Source organism: Mesitornis unicolor, unplaced genomic scaffold (genome assembly GCF_000695765.1).
Source record: "Mesitornis unicolor isolate BGI_N332 unplaced genomic scaffold, ASM69576v1 scaffold34851, whole genome shotgun sequence".
NCBI classification, from domain to species: Eukaryota; Metazoa; Chordata; class Aves; order Mesitornithiformes; family Mesitornithidae; genus Mesitornis; species Mesitornis unicolor.
Window position 1 is genome coordinate 84,053 of NW_010163968.1, and position 16,594 is coordinate 100,646.

The 16,594-nt window shown below is 35.9% G+C and overlaps 1 protein-coding gene across 1 annotated transcript in view; it reads right to left on the minus strand.

Moving 5' to 3' along the window:
* Nucleotides 1-16,594, minus strand: part of SYNJ1 (synaptojanin 1) — a 63,169-nt gene that overhangs the window by 21,790 nt on the left and 24,785 nt on the right. Inside the window, exons 11-21 of the mRNA XM_010194132.1 lie at nucleotides 14,532-14,688; nucleotides 12,777-12,800; nucleotides 7,624-7,815; nucleotides 7,400-7,484; nucleotides 5,999-6,139; nucleotides 5,414-5,606; nucleotides 3,996-4,154; nucleotides 1,943-2,099; nucleotides 1,473-1,590; nucleotides 1,143-1,358; nucleotides 301-379 (exon numbers count right to left, since the gene is read on the minus strand). Coding sequence (XP_010192434.1) covers nucleotides 301-379; nucleotides 1,143-1,358; nucleotides 1,473-1,590; nucleotides 1,943-2,099; nucleotides 3,996-4,154; nucleotides 5,414-5,606; nucleotides 5,999-6,139; nucleotides 7,400-7,484; nucleotides 7,624-7,815; nucleotides 12,777-12,800; nucleotides 14,532-14,688 — 1,521 coding nt within the window. The remainder of the gene's footprint in view (nucleotides 1-300; nucleotides 380-1,142; nucleotides 1,359-1,472; nucleotides 1,591-1,942; nucleotides 2,100-3,995; nucleotides 4,155-5,413; nucleotides 5,607-5,998; nucleotides 6,140-7,399; nucleotides 7,485-7,623; nucleotides 7,816-12,776; nucleotides 12,801-14,531; nucleotides 14,689-16,594) is intronic.

Consider the following 16,594-nt stretch of genomic DNA (forward strand, 5'->3'; position numbering starts at 1 on the left):
AATAATAAACTGATTCCTAATACAAAGTTAAAGTAAAAACTCTGCTTTTAAAATAATTTTTAAAAAGTATCAAAAATCCCTCATTTGATGAAGATGTCCCTCAATAGGGGATCTTCATTTCTCTAACAGTCCTCCTTCTAAAAATAAATTGAGTTTGTTACTTCTCTTAGCTGTCTTTTGAAAACCAACATAATGGCAAGTGACTATCAAAGTTCAAAAAAAAATTAGATGCAACAGTCTGGTATGGAACATGAAAAAATTCTAAGAACTAAAAGCAAAGTTTAGTAATTTTTACATTACCTCAGTACCATTCAAATTCATAACATTCAAAGCAGAGCTTCCTTCCAAAAATGTTACCCACATCTTGTCTTCCACAAACCTGAAAAGTCCATTGTAAATAATAATTAAAATACTTTATCTTAACTACTAACTCTTGAAGCCTCTAATCTTAAAGATTTTTCAATGGTTCACTTGATGGAGAAGAACTATTTTTTCAAGTTCATTAAAAAGCAGAAGAGAACCAGGTAAATATCACACAGTGAAAGCACTGTCCTCTTAAAATTTTCGTGAGTACAGTTACACATTCAATAATAATTGCATGGCTACAGGTTAAATATTTGTATGAGGTGTTCCACCTTACATCAGGCTATGGACTTGGGACCATGCTTCTAATCTTTAAAAAAAAACAAAAAACAAAAAACCAACCCCAAACAAAAAACAGAACCACAAATGGAACAAAACTAGCACCTGAAAATCCCCAAATACCACAACATTTACAGTTCAATTAACAGCTTAGTGAAAATGCAACATTCAGAGGGATACTTTCATCTACAGTTTGTTTACAACTACTAACCTAATTTAAGAATACAAAATTTGTATAAAATTACAGAAACAACAAATTTTAATGCTGACTGATTTCTGACAAAGTCAGCATGATACTCTATCTCAAAAATAAAGAGTATCTGCAAAAATTAAGTCTGGAAACTGAGACTCATACAGGTATGTAAAACTAATTTTCAACTGTAAAGACATTAAAGTTGAAATCTAAACATTAATGATGAAGCTAAGAAAGTAACTTTATTCAGGAAATAGGTGGCAACAATGAAAAGTAAGAGAGATTAAATGTAAAAAGTCTTTTTAACCTTATAAGTATAACTTCACCATGGGTTGCAAATTTTTGAAGAAGATCATCAATCAAGTTATCATCAAAATAGTTTTCTTCAGCTGAAGAACTTCTGATGGAGACCATTACAGTACCATCAGGTGGTCCTTGTGTTGCAATCACATCCTTATAAACTTTTTGTCTCTCTTCTGCTTCAATTTCAAATATGTCGATGTCAATCAATGCAACCACAGGCCTAGAAAAAAAGCATGAGAAAAACCTGTAAGTAGAGTATCTGAGCAACAAAATACATAACATGAATATTAAATCTCCAATAATTAGGAAGTAATGTATAAAATAAAACTGAAACCTATGATCAGACGTTTTCAGCTCTGCTCTTCCGTAGTGCAGTAAGGTACCAGGATTCCATGTATAAGGGACATTACTGTCACTGTGAAAACTAGCATTCAGAAGATCCAGGTCTTCAGCTACATTCAGTATTAATGAAAACAAAAGGGGAAAAACAGAGTGATTGCAAAAATGTGCTTTAAGAAACAAGTTATTTGTAAAAAGAGAAAAAGAAAGTAAACCAAACCCAAGTGTTTTACAGAAAAAAACAGAAGTTCCTTTTGAACTACTGAAATATCAATAACTGATATCCGATATCTGGTATCCTCCTGTTCAGTGTCACTGTATTTATTGCAGATGTTATTATAAGCTTTCTGTCTCATACAAAGTCAGGAATAGAATCTCAGAATCACTGGCACTGTGAATGGCACTAAATGGATTCTGTAAGCCAGTCAAAAGAATATTTTAAACAATTTAAGGAAGCACTCAAACCTGATCGGTCAAAAGGCCATTTTCTTCTTCTCCAAAGAATACGATCTGTCCATGCCGGTGTGCGACACTTTTCACTGGTGTCATAGTCATCAGAAAACAGATCATATTTGTATGTAGGAGCAAAATTTATTTTCCCTTCCAAAAATCCCCTAAAAATCTGTAAGAAAAAAAGCCAGAAGACAGAAACAGATGGGAAACAGCTTGAAACTAATCAGAATTTTCTTTTCTAACAGTGAAAACCTGTATACACTTCTCAAAAAAAAAGTAATTTGATAATATGAATCCTCCTCCAAATTTTATCTGCTGAAAACATTCTACATCTGCCACTAAGACTAAACAGTGACCCAGACAGGTCAGAAGTATGTTAACATTTTTATCTTTAAGCCCAGGCTCATGATCAACCTACTGTTTCTCCAATGTCACTGAAAACTTGAGGTCACCCAGAACACAGATGCTGTCTGCAGCACTTTAATTAGCTAGGTAGTTGCTCATGTGTCAGCAAATTTGGGAATAAAGGGTTATATATTATCTGTCTATCTGAACATACAAAGCATTCCCCCAAATTGACATAAGATGCCCCACCAATAAATAGGAGTTAAGGGAGTAAAGAAAAACAAAGAGACCTTAACACATTCAATATGAACTGAAAGATTAGAGAGATAATATCACTATTTCTTCTCAAGTGAATGGGAAAACAGAATAAAAAGAGATATTATGTGAAATTATCTGCCGAGATTATATATGGTATCTAGAGATAGAGTCTATTGAAAGGAATCAAAAAATCCGGTGGGTATTTTGCAACATAAACAGATGCAGCCAGCTGACACAACCCTGTAAGATGCCAGAGAAGATTCGTAACTTCTGAGACAATTTCTTAATTTCTTTGCATTTGGTAATTATTTCTTAAGCTACTTTCATGAAGAAAGTTGCTATGTAAATGCCTTTCCTGAACAGCAGAAAGATTGGTTAATAGTTACATGCAATAACCGTGGAGCTACCCTCACTAGCCAGCTGATACCCCCTGATGCCCAGCCAGCCACTTCCCAATAATGGAATATTACCCCAACAGTGCAATATTACGCCGCCTTCTCCCCAGCCAGGACACTATTTTGAGTCTTTTTCATACCCCAGCAGTTTTCCATAGATCTTTCCAGCTTTATAACAGCTATTAAATGTCCCCAGGTCTTCTATATCTCTCTTGTTTTGGTTGAATTAACATACGATCATGCTGTCTGCCCATTTGAATGTACATCTCTTTCTCTCAGAACTGGGCTAAAAAAACCCAACCAAATAAACCTTAAAAAAAAGAAAAAGGTGTTTTTCCTCCTGTTCTGGTGCACAAGACACCAGAACAAATGGAAGAGCACTCTAATTCAGAAAAAACACTACTTATGATCAAAGTGCTGGCAAGCAGACAAAACTAACAACAGAAGACTGTCTCTCATTTTACCATCTACAGCATTCCCACATAAAGCTGGAAAGAAAGAACACACACTTTCACACAAAAATTGGTTCATTACAAATACTCCTTTAACTGCTACATTCTGCTGCCCAAGAAACCTTAAAAATCTAAAATCTGAAGCTTTCCTCAGACTAGAAAAGGCTACTGTTTAGACCATTCCTTTTTCCAACAGAATGACAGTAACAGCATTAGACCTATTACTGCAGCAATATAAATAGTAACATTACCAGAAGAACTTCTCTAAATATTTTTTAAAATAGTTGCAACTGATAAAAAGAAAAATATTATAATTAATGAACTCCAACACACAATTCTAAAAAGATGATAGAGTGAGTTGGGGGTTTTTTCAGGAAAGAAAGAAAAATCTCACTCCTAGAGCAAGTCACTGTATTTGCATCACCGTCTCTTCAGGTCAGTTACTATGAGTAAGTTACTAAATGTTGCTATGTCCCGCCCTTCCATACCACTACCTGGACAGAAATGATAAGTAAAACATGCTGAGCATTTAGATTCACAGTGGCACCACAGAAAATTGCTACAACCAAAAATAAAAATAAAGTATTCTTAAGTGTGGTAACATTTCTAAGATACCTGTCCAGAATTTTTCTGATTGATAAGTTGGTCTCCTGCTATAAGAGCATCCCAGTTCTGTTGTCGTATTAGGTCCTTAACCTCCTCATTTGGAATATCTATTCGATAATTAAAATCGCCACACCAAAAGATATAGTCATGGGAAAAGAGCATCCTTCCCTGTAAAACAGAAGTACACCATGACATTAGAAGTGACGTACCAAGTGACAAATTTACTACTTCCAGGTGCAGAAGTTCAGTTTTTAACTGTAAAATACGCATAATTTCTAGCTGATGAGGACTACTGAAATACATGTTAGTATTTAGTGCTCATATGGTTAGAACAACATAGCCAACTGTATGGCATTCACACATACAGAATATGAGAAAAGAAGTAACATTTCTTAAAATAGTTTGCATTTGTGAAGAAACACAAATCATCTGAATTGGATTCTAAAATTCTTCATCTTTCAACTCCTGTTCTGGAAGTCTGCTCTAAGATGATGACTGCTACCTGTGTCACAGAGGTTACAAGGGAAAACAAAACACTACCCTGGGATCTTGTATCACAATATCCCAACAAATTGCAAATTGAGAGCTTCAGTATTCAATTTCATTGAATATTTTTCAGTTATGTATGATTTTCATGGCTCTGTTTTTAAAGAAAGCCTTGACTTTTCCATTGCCCTTACATAAATCAAAGCAGAAACACTGGCAAATTAAAACAGCAGCATTTAGGAAACTGTTTCTGGGGACCACAAGAATACAGTACTTTCAAGAAAAACTGAAGCATGACCATGGGGACAAATTTAAAAATTAAAAAACCCTGTAAAATAGGATGTCAGGCTCCTGCTCAGTGCCATAGAAACTAATAAAGGACAGTTTGACTACAAAATTTAAGTCAGATTTAAGTATTAAGGAAGCTTTTTGTTGTACTGATAAAATTATTGCGTATTTACTTGGTGTTTGATAATCCTTTATGAGACTATGTTACAGAACTGTAAATCCAACTTGACAAAAATGAGTAAACAAGAAGTTAAAATGAGTTAGCAAAAATCCTTCTTGTGTACTGAAAATAGCGCTGTTTCCCACAGACTTTTTTCTCAGTTGATTAACTCCGGTGCCTACAAAAATCCTACTGCATGACAGGAATCTATACTGTCTCTCTCCTACGCTACATTTTTGATGCCTAACACAAGTGAGTTCACGCTTCATCATCTCTATCAGTCACTACACTAGAAAGGTCTACCCTTTCTGCAGTCATACATTTTAATAAAAATTGTGGGAACTTAATTATCTCTGAGACCCCTAACCCAAGGAAATTTGATTTCCACAGGAATCTGTGGAGAACAAAAACAAATAGAGCTTTTGGATGACCCTGCTGGAGCTCAAAGTGTTGAACTTCTAATTCGTTACAGCATTTGAACACTGTTGCTTACCATTGGAAAGCCAAGCTTGCGAGCTATTTCTACGAAGTCTTCATTTCTCTCTTTAACTTGTGATTGCCCTGCAGCAAAATGACTGCAGACGAAGCAAAGACTGGATGTATGAAACAACATCCGAATTGCTACTGCACCTTTATTACCAGTGGCTCCTCCCATGCCAGTCTTTACAGTATCAACAGCAACATCCCTAAAAGAGTTAAACAACCATTAAACCTTCAGATACAATGGCACAGAAATTTAAGTATTTTAATTACAGCTTTAAGTACGTCTGAGTATGACATTATGTTGGTATGAGAACATTTTCACATTGATCCTTCAGTAGTAAGGACACTGGCCTAATTAAAAAACTGCCAACAGCTATTAGGCAGGTAACAATACAACACTTCAGCTTTTCAAGCTTTGTTGGCAACTGATGAGGCATTTTAAAACTAAGATAAAAGAATTTAAGCAACCAGTTCCTCATAAGATGGAACAGCTCTTTTAGAGTCCCATGTGCTTCTTAGTACGCTTGTACGTTAGTTTGCAATACAAAGCAAACTGAAGGAGACCCAACTTGGGCACAGCTGTGTGTTCACTGACCTGATAAAGGGAGCATGCTGGGGCCTGATGAACACAAAAAGGCAGACGCCCACCAACTGCTCAGAAGCCAGCAACACATATTTGTAATCTCTTGATATAGTCTTCTGCAGTTCAGCAGCCCAGAGCTTCTGATTGGTTGTGCTAGCAGTGAGATTAAAAATGCCAGTTTTAAAATAAATCAAATTAAGCAGGTATCTAAACTGTTGATCTAGCTGAATAAATTTCATAGAATAACCTTAACTAGACCTTGGGGTAGTAAGCCAAAGCCAAGTTGTGAGTGGTGCTCAAATGCCTCCTAGCAGAGACAGACTATAGATTGTCATGATGTAGTCATTTCAAATTCAGCTTCATAAAATGCTGCCTCATTTTTCTCAACACCACGGATAATGTCAGGAGCCAGGGCTATCTTTCCTGTATTTCTGAGGCTAGACTAGAGGAGCAAAACCTAGTAATTTTTCTAGGGAGTTACTTCATAGCCTAGAGCTCAGTCGACACTGGAAAACAGAGATGTCCATGATCTTAGATCAAGAAGAAACTTCCTTGGAGACATAACAGACAATGATTTCCAGAGCTAGCATTGGACATAAATGAAAAACATCAGACCTGGAAATTGCATTAACTAGACATAGTGTGAAACCAGGGGATGACCTTTCTCCTCAAGACAAATGCCTGTGCAAAGTCCAACCATGTTACAGGCTTTAGATGATTTTTCCAATGAGTAAAAGCCTGTTGAACACCAGAAAACATGCAAAACATGCAGACAAAGCAACTGACAAAGTGAATATGATCCTAGAACTACAAATAAAGAACTCACTGGTATTACCCACCACTGATAAAAATGTATTTTCACAACCCACTCCACTAGAGGTGAAAATCTGAACTCCATTATAATATATACATATAATACATGGAACGGCAGTGAAAACTGCATGGAAGGAAGCCTCGCTTTATACACATCAAAATCTGATGCAAGATACTATATAAAGGCATACCAACAATACATGCCTTTGGAAGGAATTTCACAGGACTCGCTGTTCCCAACAGTAGGAACGCACAGGGACAGCAGAACAATACAAATACTGGAGACGAACTCCTTCAAAGTGTTAAACGAAGGAAAAAATTGAGGGGCTGCTGAAGGTGCAATCCAAAATATGGTCAAATACTGACTGTTTGGATCCTTGAGATTACATTATATGTGATCTAAGTGATCACAGCTTTGCTAGGGAAAGCTGAGATGAAGTATGCAATCCTGGCACAGAAACTGGCAGAGAGAACTGGAATGCAGTCAGAAATTAATCCAGACTAATCCCAACCATTACAAAACAGGAGAAAAAAAATACCATTTTACTCAAAAAATGCAATCATCAACTAAAGTAGTACTGTAGAGATTGGATCACCTACCTGGCATTCACAATGTTGCCTGCATTTAACTCCACCATTTCTTCAAATCCAATGGCAAATATGTCTACAGGCTTACTTTTGCGATCTGCATTTAAATATTAAAAAAGCTGTTTGTCATTTATAATCAATTTAAGAACCAAGACCTCATATCTATTTTAATGTTTATAATCTAATTATGAAAATAAGAGTTTTCAAGAAAAAAAATGACAGAATCTAAATCCTACCTTGGAATTCATGAATACCAGCTAACTTTGGTGCATCTAGAAGCCAGTCAGTGAGGGTCTGATTTCTAAAGGCAATACTTCGAAACTGTTTCCCCCCGTTGACATTCCACGTTCCGACGCAGACTCTAATTTTTTTCGGTTTTGCATACTTATAAAAGTTTTCACACATACTCTTTAGCACTTTTACAGATGCTGCGAAAACATTTGAAAAGATATTATTTTTATTTAGAATGGTTCTTGAGAAAACTTGCCAATGAGATCTTTCCTTTAAAAAAAAGGCAACAAATCCATGCACAGGCATACAGAAAGTTAAACTGTGAAAGCAAGATGAATACAGCTTTTCACAAGGGAAAGTACATTTACAGACATATTACTTGTCTGGGTAGGATACTGACTGAAAGACAGTAGTCATTTGTTCAAAGTAATACATATATAAATAATATATAAAAGAAACATAATTTCTATGTTTTATAAATATCTGTCATTCTTTCACCCTACTTGTGATTGTCTATGGAAACCATAACTTTTCATACATGCTAACACAAGTATCTGCCTCATTTTCACAGATTACATTTATGAAATTCCATCTCCATTACACAAACAACTTACAGATAATTTCTGTAAGTGTAAAACTGACTGATATACTACATTTACTAAAATAGGTAAGGCACATTATTCTATCATATTAGAATATGCCTATTTAAGCCACAAATTTGAATTATTTTCTAGATCAGTTGAACTCCTAAAATTCTGCTTTAGTGAGGAAAGAAGGCTAGGATTCAAAACAATTAAACTCATTTCTGTGTCACACCAGCCTTTCTCTCTTTGTGTTTCTCTTGTTTCTATCTGCCAACTGGGAGAGAGAGTAATGACCCATCTGTAAAGGGCATTGTGAAAAACAAACCAACAAAACATTATTCAATGGTCAGACACTAGAGTTACAGAGACTTTAAAAGTCCCTTTATAAATCAGCTGCATAATATAATTATACGTATATATTTCCTAATGCAAATGAGCAGATCAGATTTTTTTAAATTTATGCTACTTTTTTCTTTAATCTCTGTGGAATAAAAATTACATCATGTGTAAACAGTATTGTTTGTGTTGTACTTTAACCTAAGTGATATTAATTTACCTACTTTGAATTCTATTATGGTTATAAGACTCTGAGAATTTTACAAAACAATATTAGATTAAATTCTTCCTTTCAGAGTGTGCTGTCTTGCAAAACAGTCAGCTACTGGGCACAATATTTTCCTTCAAATCCCCAAAATAGGATGATTGGTGAGCTGTTGTTGTCTTTTTAGTTATTCTTTTTAAGTTTACCACCTTTAAATTTGCTACAGAACCTTGGCTACCCAATTAAAACAAATATTAGGGATTCTCTAGACCTCATGGTTTCGAAACAAACTGGAAACAGCAGAAGAAAATAATTTATTGTATTTGCTGTCTGTGAAGTCTTTCACTGCTGAACAAATCATATATCCATGTATGGGGTAATCATATATAAAATACAATTAACTGACTGGTGCCTCCTTGGGGTACTACAAGCAGATCATACTTGGGATCGTGCTTTCCTTATCATAATCCAGGTAAATAAAGTCAAGAAAACAGCAAGGAGTCAATAGAATACTTTACACCCTCAGGTGAGAGCCAAATACTGAGTCTACTTCTGAATGTATCTACACCCTAGGCAAAAGAGTCAAGTCAAGAGGTCCACCAAATGCCAGAAAAACCTTCAAGGGCCAAGGACAGAAGCTACCCAAACACCTGACCACTGAAGAGAAACCAATCCAAGAAATGTAGTGGTGTTACATACAAGTACCCACATCATCCAGAGGATTAGCTGAACCTGAGGAACCCAAAATAGCATCACAGACAGCTTTGAAGATCTGCACAGATGAGCCTTCGTAGTACTCTCAGCAAGTTTAAAAGCAGAGTTTGGACTGTCATTCCACTTCAGTTCCTTCTTTTTCTTTTGCAAATTTAGCAATTTTCAGCTTTATTTTAAATAGTTACTCCAAATAATTCATATTTGCTACCAAGCAGATTTTAAGACAAGTTGCAAAATTGAATTATTGCCTATTTAACTCCCGACATTGTCATGAACCCTAATGTGAAAACTCTTACCAGGACAGAATCTAACTCCAAGAGTGGACTGACAACATGCTTATTACAAACATGAAATTCATACCTTTAAACTAGCAAGCTTGCTAAATTGTAGAATGACTATTTTTCTAAATTAGAATTTTTTAAAAAAATTAAAATAATCTGTTTTCCAAAATACTAAGCCAACTGTTTTTCAGAGCCCCTGAGCCTCCTGCATGCATTATTTTCCTACATATTTCTAGCTCATTATCTTTTCAACAAAATTGTCTCTCACCCTACAATGCTAAAAATCCAATCAACTACATTTTCTATTATTTTGCAGCAAAAATACTGTAACTGCTGTTCATAGTAGGAAGGCAGATATTTGGTAATCAGCTCCACAAAGGGGCTACTAACTTAAAATCCTTGGTGGGATATTCTGTGCAGCTGAACCTGACTGAGCTATTTTACTACAACATACGAATTACTGTTGATCTGTTTCAATATATGCAATTTGTATCCAGATGAAATGCACAGTGAAACGTTACATCAGGCAGTTAAAAAATAGTTGACATGTATGATTCCGAGTCCTGCACTTGGGTCACAACAACCCCATGCAATGTTACAGGCTTGGGGAGGAGTGGCTGGAGAGCTGCCAGGCAGAAAAGGACCTGGAGGTCCTGGTTGACAGCAACTGAACATGAGCCAGCAGTGTGCCCTTGAATCCTGTGTTCAGTTTTGAGCGCCTCACTACAAGCAGGACATTGAGGCACTGGAGCATGCCCAGAGAGGAGCAATGAAACTGGTCAGGGGTTTAGAGCAGAAGTCTTATGAGGAGTGCCTGAGGGAACTGGGGTTTAGCCTGGAGGAGGCTGCAGGGAGACATTATTGCCTTCTACAACTACCTGAAAGGAGGTTGTAGAGAGGTGGGGGTCAGTCTCTAGTAACTAATGATAGGATCAGAGGAAACAGCCTCAAGTTGCTCCAGGACAGGGTTAGATTGGATATTAGGAAAAAATTATTTACTGAAAGAGTGGTCAAGCATTGCAACAGTCTGCCCAGAGAAGTGGTGGAGTCACTATCACTGGAGGTGTTCAAAAAACATGTAGACAAGGCATTTTGGGACTCGTTTAGTGGGCACAGTGCTGTTGGGTTGACAGTTGGACTTGATCTTAGAGGTCTTTTAAAACCTTAATGATTCTGTGATTCTTCATGAGTTATAAGCTAGGCTAATATAGTCTAGATTGTAACACCATAAATGACAATTTGACTGTTTATTCCAATAAACAGTTTTTAATACTGACAAAATGCCAGTGAATCAGTTAATTTCAGGTATTACTTGTGATCCATATTTCAATATTTAAGTACTCAGTAAGAGTCAAGTACATACAGTAAAACACTAACAGAAAAAGCAAACCTGAGACAAATATAAAGGGAAAAAATATTTAAAGCTCAAATACAGATTATAGTTGAAGCGGTTTTCCAAGGGAGTGGGGAAGGAAAAAAGCTTCAAGCACTTCAGATGTATTTGAACAATAATCTAGCCAAGGAAAAATTCCCATGCGTTCTTCCAAGGATTCTCCCCTGTCAGTCTTCAGTATCCAGGGCTATTGGCTACTACCCAATCACACAGGTTCGGGGGATACCATGCACAATTTTGCTATTCTCTTAAAGTGGAAGACTTGTCTAAACAATTATTAAGAGCTTCCCTGTTTCTCTCCCTCCTCCTCTCCCTCCATTTTCCTGGGTATTAAGAACATACTTTTTTCTTCTCACCCAGAAACTAAGCATCTGATCTGGTTTTACTGAACCTACTGCCAAGAGGTAGCACAAGAAACCCTATTAAGACAATAGCTCAGAAATGGATGTTTACATTTTCTCAATACCTAGTAAAAGCTGAACATACGAGTATTAGGTATATTCTATTGTAAATAATAGTTTCTGGGAACAAGGAGATGTTGAAGTGTTGCACAGCTGACTAGTGCTTGCAGCTCTCCCTTGAAAATATGTATACATCAAATCTCTCCAAATGAAGCAGCTTCATGTAAACAGCTTAAATTACATCAAAAAGTAAAATTTCCACTGAGAATCAGAAAACGTTGAAAACAAAGTTCAAAGGCACTATGTTGCTTATTTTGCTAACTTACAATGATATTAACTAAGAGTTTTCAAAAACTTCTTAAATTGAAGAGATCTTTCATGTCATTTTCCTCTACCTGGCTCATCCCTACACATTCTTATTATTACATATCACTTCTTCATGTTCACAGTATTACTAAATCCTCCAGAGCCAACTTCTCATATTTTAAGCCCAAGATCACAGACACTGGTCAAGATATTACTGCAATGTCTCAAAGCAGAAGATTAGGAGTTAACTATAAAGTTCCCTCTTCAGGCTTTCTCTTTCAGGCCTGGTAAAACCAAGGGTTTTACCTAAATAGATGCTCTAATACTTTCATTTTGTGTCGCATGCAGAGGTAACCAAATCTCAGTGGTTTTGTACTGCTTCTACTCTACAAAACACAAGTGTCAGCATGTTATTTCAGATCATTCCAGTGCAACATTAACCTTTGCTGGGAGATATTACAAAACCAGCCCGTCTCATGCAAGAACACAGGCAGGTAGAGCCTTCTAATGGCAAGTAAGATGAAATTACAAATTGTACTGAAGAATTTTATCTCTTATCCTGAACAATATATTTAGACAAAACAAAAATACAGAAGCTCCCAAACCAGGTAAAAAAACCAAATTCCTCTATAGCTAGAATAAAAGCATTTGCAAAAATAAAATCCAAATAATTGGTTGCCTCTTTCCATAACTCACACCCAAGCACAACTGTAACATTTTTCATCCTTTATTTTTTAATTCTTTTTATTGTTTTTGTTGTTGTTGTTGCATTAAAGAGCTTTTCTTGGATTAAGGGATTCTGGGACACAGAAATGCCAGATCCAAACACTACTAGGAAAATGTGAGCCCGCAACCAAATATTATGCAGATAGACAAAAGAAAAAAGCCAGAGAACAATAGCTGCTCAGATATTTACAGCTTAATTAACTATACTATACCTGATTGTAATGATTGCTCTGAAACTACGGATGCAGTAAGAAGGAAACAAGAAAAAATTAGTCAAATGAGCAACTGTTTTTTAAAATTTTCCAGCAATATGTGAGAGAACACGCAATACACATAGCCATTTGCATCAGTTACAGCACATCTTTTATGTTGTAAAATCTAAAAAGTTCCATAGTATTACCAAAGTCTCTTTTCTTGCTTTATTAATAATGCATTTATGTATGATGAAGTATCGCTAGCTAATTCATCATCTAGCAGACAATGCAAAACATTCTGCTCAGTGGAAAAGGATTAGCATTTCTCAGCTGACAGGAGCTGCAAGTATTGAAATGACAGCTTGCATTCACAGAGAAAGTGAGAAGAAACAAAAATGACTTTCAACTAATGTTGAGGTCAGGCCGATTTAGCAGGTTTCAGATACAGGAAACGTTACAATAACATAAAACTTTGCAGTAAAGGAATGAGAGGAAAACAATCCATCTGGTTCCACATAGGAAATATATAAATACCCACAAGATGAAGACTATAATTGGGCAAGAATTTTTTTCTTGTGTCACAGATTTGCACAGAAGGTTTGACACATTTTTCTCATTTTAGGTTGAGAAATGTCCAGAAGAAAAAAAAACACAACAACAAAAAAAACCAAAAACAAAAAACATAAGGCTGTTATTAATCCCTAGAAATTGATAATCCACCATTTAGGACACTCTTACTGGGGATCTTGGAAAAAAGATTCAAATTTAATTCCCTTTTTGCCCATGAATTCGTTCCTCTGTTTTTTATAACCCAGGAGAGTACTCTAAACACAGCCCTAAACCTGGCCCACTTACTACTTCCCTGTCCATCGTGCCTGCAGAAGAATGGGACATGATTGTAGTCCTGAGGACCACATAGCCTACAAATCTGTTTGGGGATGCAGGATGCTGTGGTTTGCTCCCTGTTCTAATTAGGTGAACCACCTTCATGTAACCACACTCCCCAAGTCCCACATGGCTACTATGCCTAAGCAGAGTTTCTTAGTGAAATCTCTCCGATTCTGATGCAGAATTTTACCCACAACCTGACAAGCTTTTGCGGTGCACATGTTCCTAGGAAAGACTTCTTCTCACAAAAAAAACCCATTTTGTGATGGAAAATCATTTATCAGGAATTTTCTGATAGCTCCTGTTATCTTAAATTTTATTCCATTACCAAAACTCCTTTTGTTCCTCAGTAACTTAGAAACCAAAATGAAGATAAATACCAGCATTCTTAACTTTGAGAAAAGAATAAATGCTTTCTCTCTGGTTCAACGCCAACATGAGAATATCTTCACTGACATGACAGGTCAAATTAAGGAAGACATTTTGCAAACAATAAAAAACGCCCACTCTTTTAATAAATTAATAAATTATTTTTTTTCCTGAATTCAGCACATAATTGTCATGATTAACATTTGTTATACACGGATTTGAAGAACTGAACAGAACATATCTAGCATGCATCTACAGTAAAGTTCTGACAATTATGCTCCACAAATATTTACCTATTACACCACCAGACATCAGCAAAATATTATCAGTAAAGAAATTACTGCAGCATGTTAGTTTGGTAATATTAGTAAAGCAGAAGTAACTTTAATCTTTTAATAAGCAAAGAGAACATAAAATAGCATTTATACTTTCCAGTATTGCTTTGCAATCAGACTCCATACAGCTTTCTTACACCAAATAGTTATCAGACAGATTAAAATCCTGAAAGACACATACCGCGTAAACTGCTGGTGGTTAAGAGAGCCCGTGCTTTATCTGCTAAATCACTATTTAGGGTATTTCCCAATAACAAAACATCAATGGCCTCCTGCTTGGAGCTATCAAAAAAGTTATTTTGAATCGTTCTGGTCACAGAACGAGCACCATCCTTCAGCTTTCCAGCCTGTTAGGAAGGAACATGTATAAAATATTTTATGTTGGACACTGGTCACAAGAACATTATCAATATTCAGTAACATATTTGTAAACTGCATTAATGATTTTAAAATCTAAGGCAATTTCCTTCTTTAAGTGTTAAATAAAGTCTTTGGCACCTACGTACTATGTGTGCTACCCCCACCCCAAGTGCTACACGAAACAGTAATATCTTCAAGGTATATCTAACAACCAGATTATTCCAGTTTAAATTATTTAAGTTAAACACAATACTGCACAGAAGGGAACAACCTTTTCCCCCTAAACCCTTAGTTTTCAAAAATTAGATGGATATAGTGCCATATTTAGACCATGATACGGGATTTTGGGCTTTTCCCCAAATAGTGAGAGATGAGCAAGCACTTGAGTCCAAATGATCAACAAATATGTATGTATATGCACATATAAACACATTAGTTCAGAATTCACATTCTGAAATATCTATGTTAAAGAAAAGAAGAGATAGCTTCAACTTCCTAAGACCCCTTAACTTTTTAAAATAACATGCAAGTCTCATGCAGTATCCCCGAAGGAACATATATACTGATCTATAGCTACATACATACAAAGGCCCTGTTGCTGCACACACTGCACGGAAGTGGCACGATTGAACAGTGCTCCCAGAGTGTCCAACTACTTGCACTAAATGAGAATCTTTCTACTACAGACTACTGCACTGCTACTACAGACACTCCCGGTGGGTCAGACACCTAGAGGGTTATGTACTCAACGTGTCATGCAGCCTCATATTTGATTCAGAAACCAGCAGTGTTAATCTGCATACACAGCACTGACAATGACAGGCACAAAGACATCTTCTTGATTACACGGTTTATTGTGTCTTATGCATGTAAGTGGATTTTGCCTGTGAAGTGTATGTAAACACATGCATGTATATGAAATATACACTGTAATCCATCAGGGATGCTGCATGGTATTATATTACTGTAAAAAATACCCCAAGTTTACAGCTTGCATTGTTCATGAAGGTCTCTCAAAAACTACAAAACTAATCCATCATTTAGTTCTATGAATTGTACTAGACAACAAGAAAGAAACTACACTTTTGTCAAGGATAAGTAGCCATAAATTGGCACCATGATTTTTGGAAAACAATGCAGATGAAGTGTTGAGGAGCATACTATTGCAATCAGATTTTAATAGGATGCTGCTCCCTGTCAGACAATGTATAACTTATGACATGATCAAAAAAACCACACTCACCATTCACATATCAGGCAATTAATTGAAAGGAACCCAGAGAAAGCAAAAGAAAGAGTAGGTAAGGAATTAGCTGTAATGAGTATTATAATATTTTTAAAGGACTGTTTCTCAGTACAGAAATGTATATTAACACATTTAAGGTTATAATATTTCTTCTCCTATCCTAGACTTCCATATTTTTATGTCTAAGTACTCCTGGACTTTGGAGAACCAAACAGATGAGCAAGAAATGGAACAATATCAACCATCAAACTTATCATTTGAGAAATGAGAATACAACTAACTGAAGATCTACATTTTAAAATATATTATCAGAGTACTCAAGAAGATACTGAGTAGTGACCTGGCCAGATTTCATTGAAACAATGACAAGTTTTGTATGGTTTTGCAAGTATTAAAGATCCTCTTCAAAAAGACGGACTTCTGTCAGGGATGCTGTGTTTGATTTATGAGATGCAGTACTCACTGACAGTTGTACCATGGCAGGGATCCTGTACTATTACAAAGACAGCAGAGTAAATGTGTAAAACTCTGTGTTTTAAACATTAAAAATGGAAGTGTAAATACAGTAAATGCATTTTACACAGTGAAAAATTTAAGCAGCCAAATGAATAGCAGAAAGCTATTAAATTTAGGGAAAG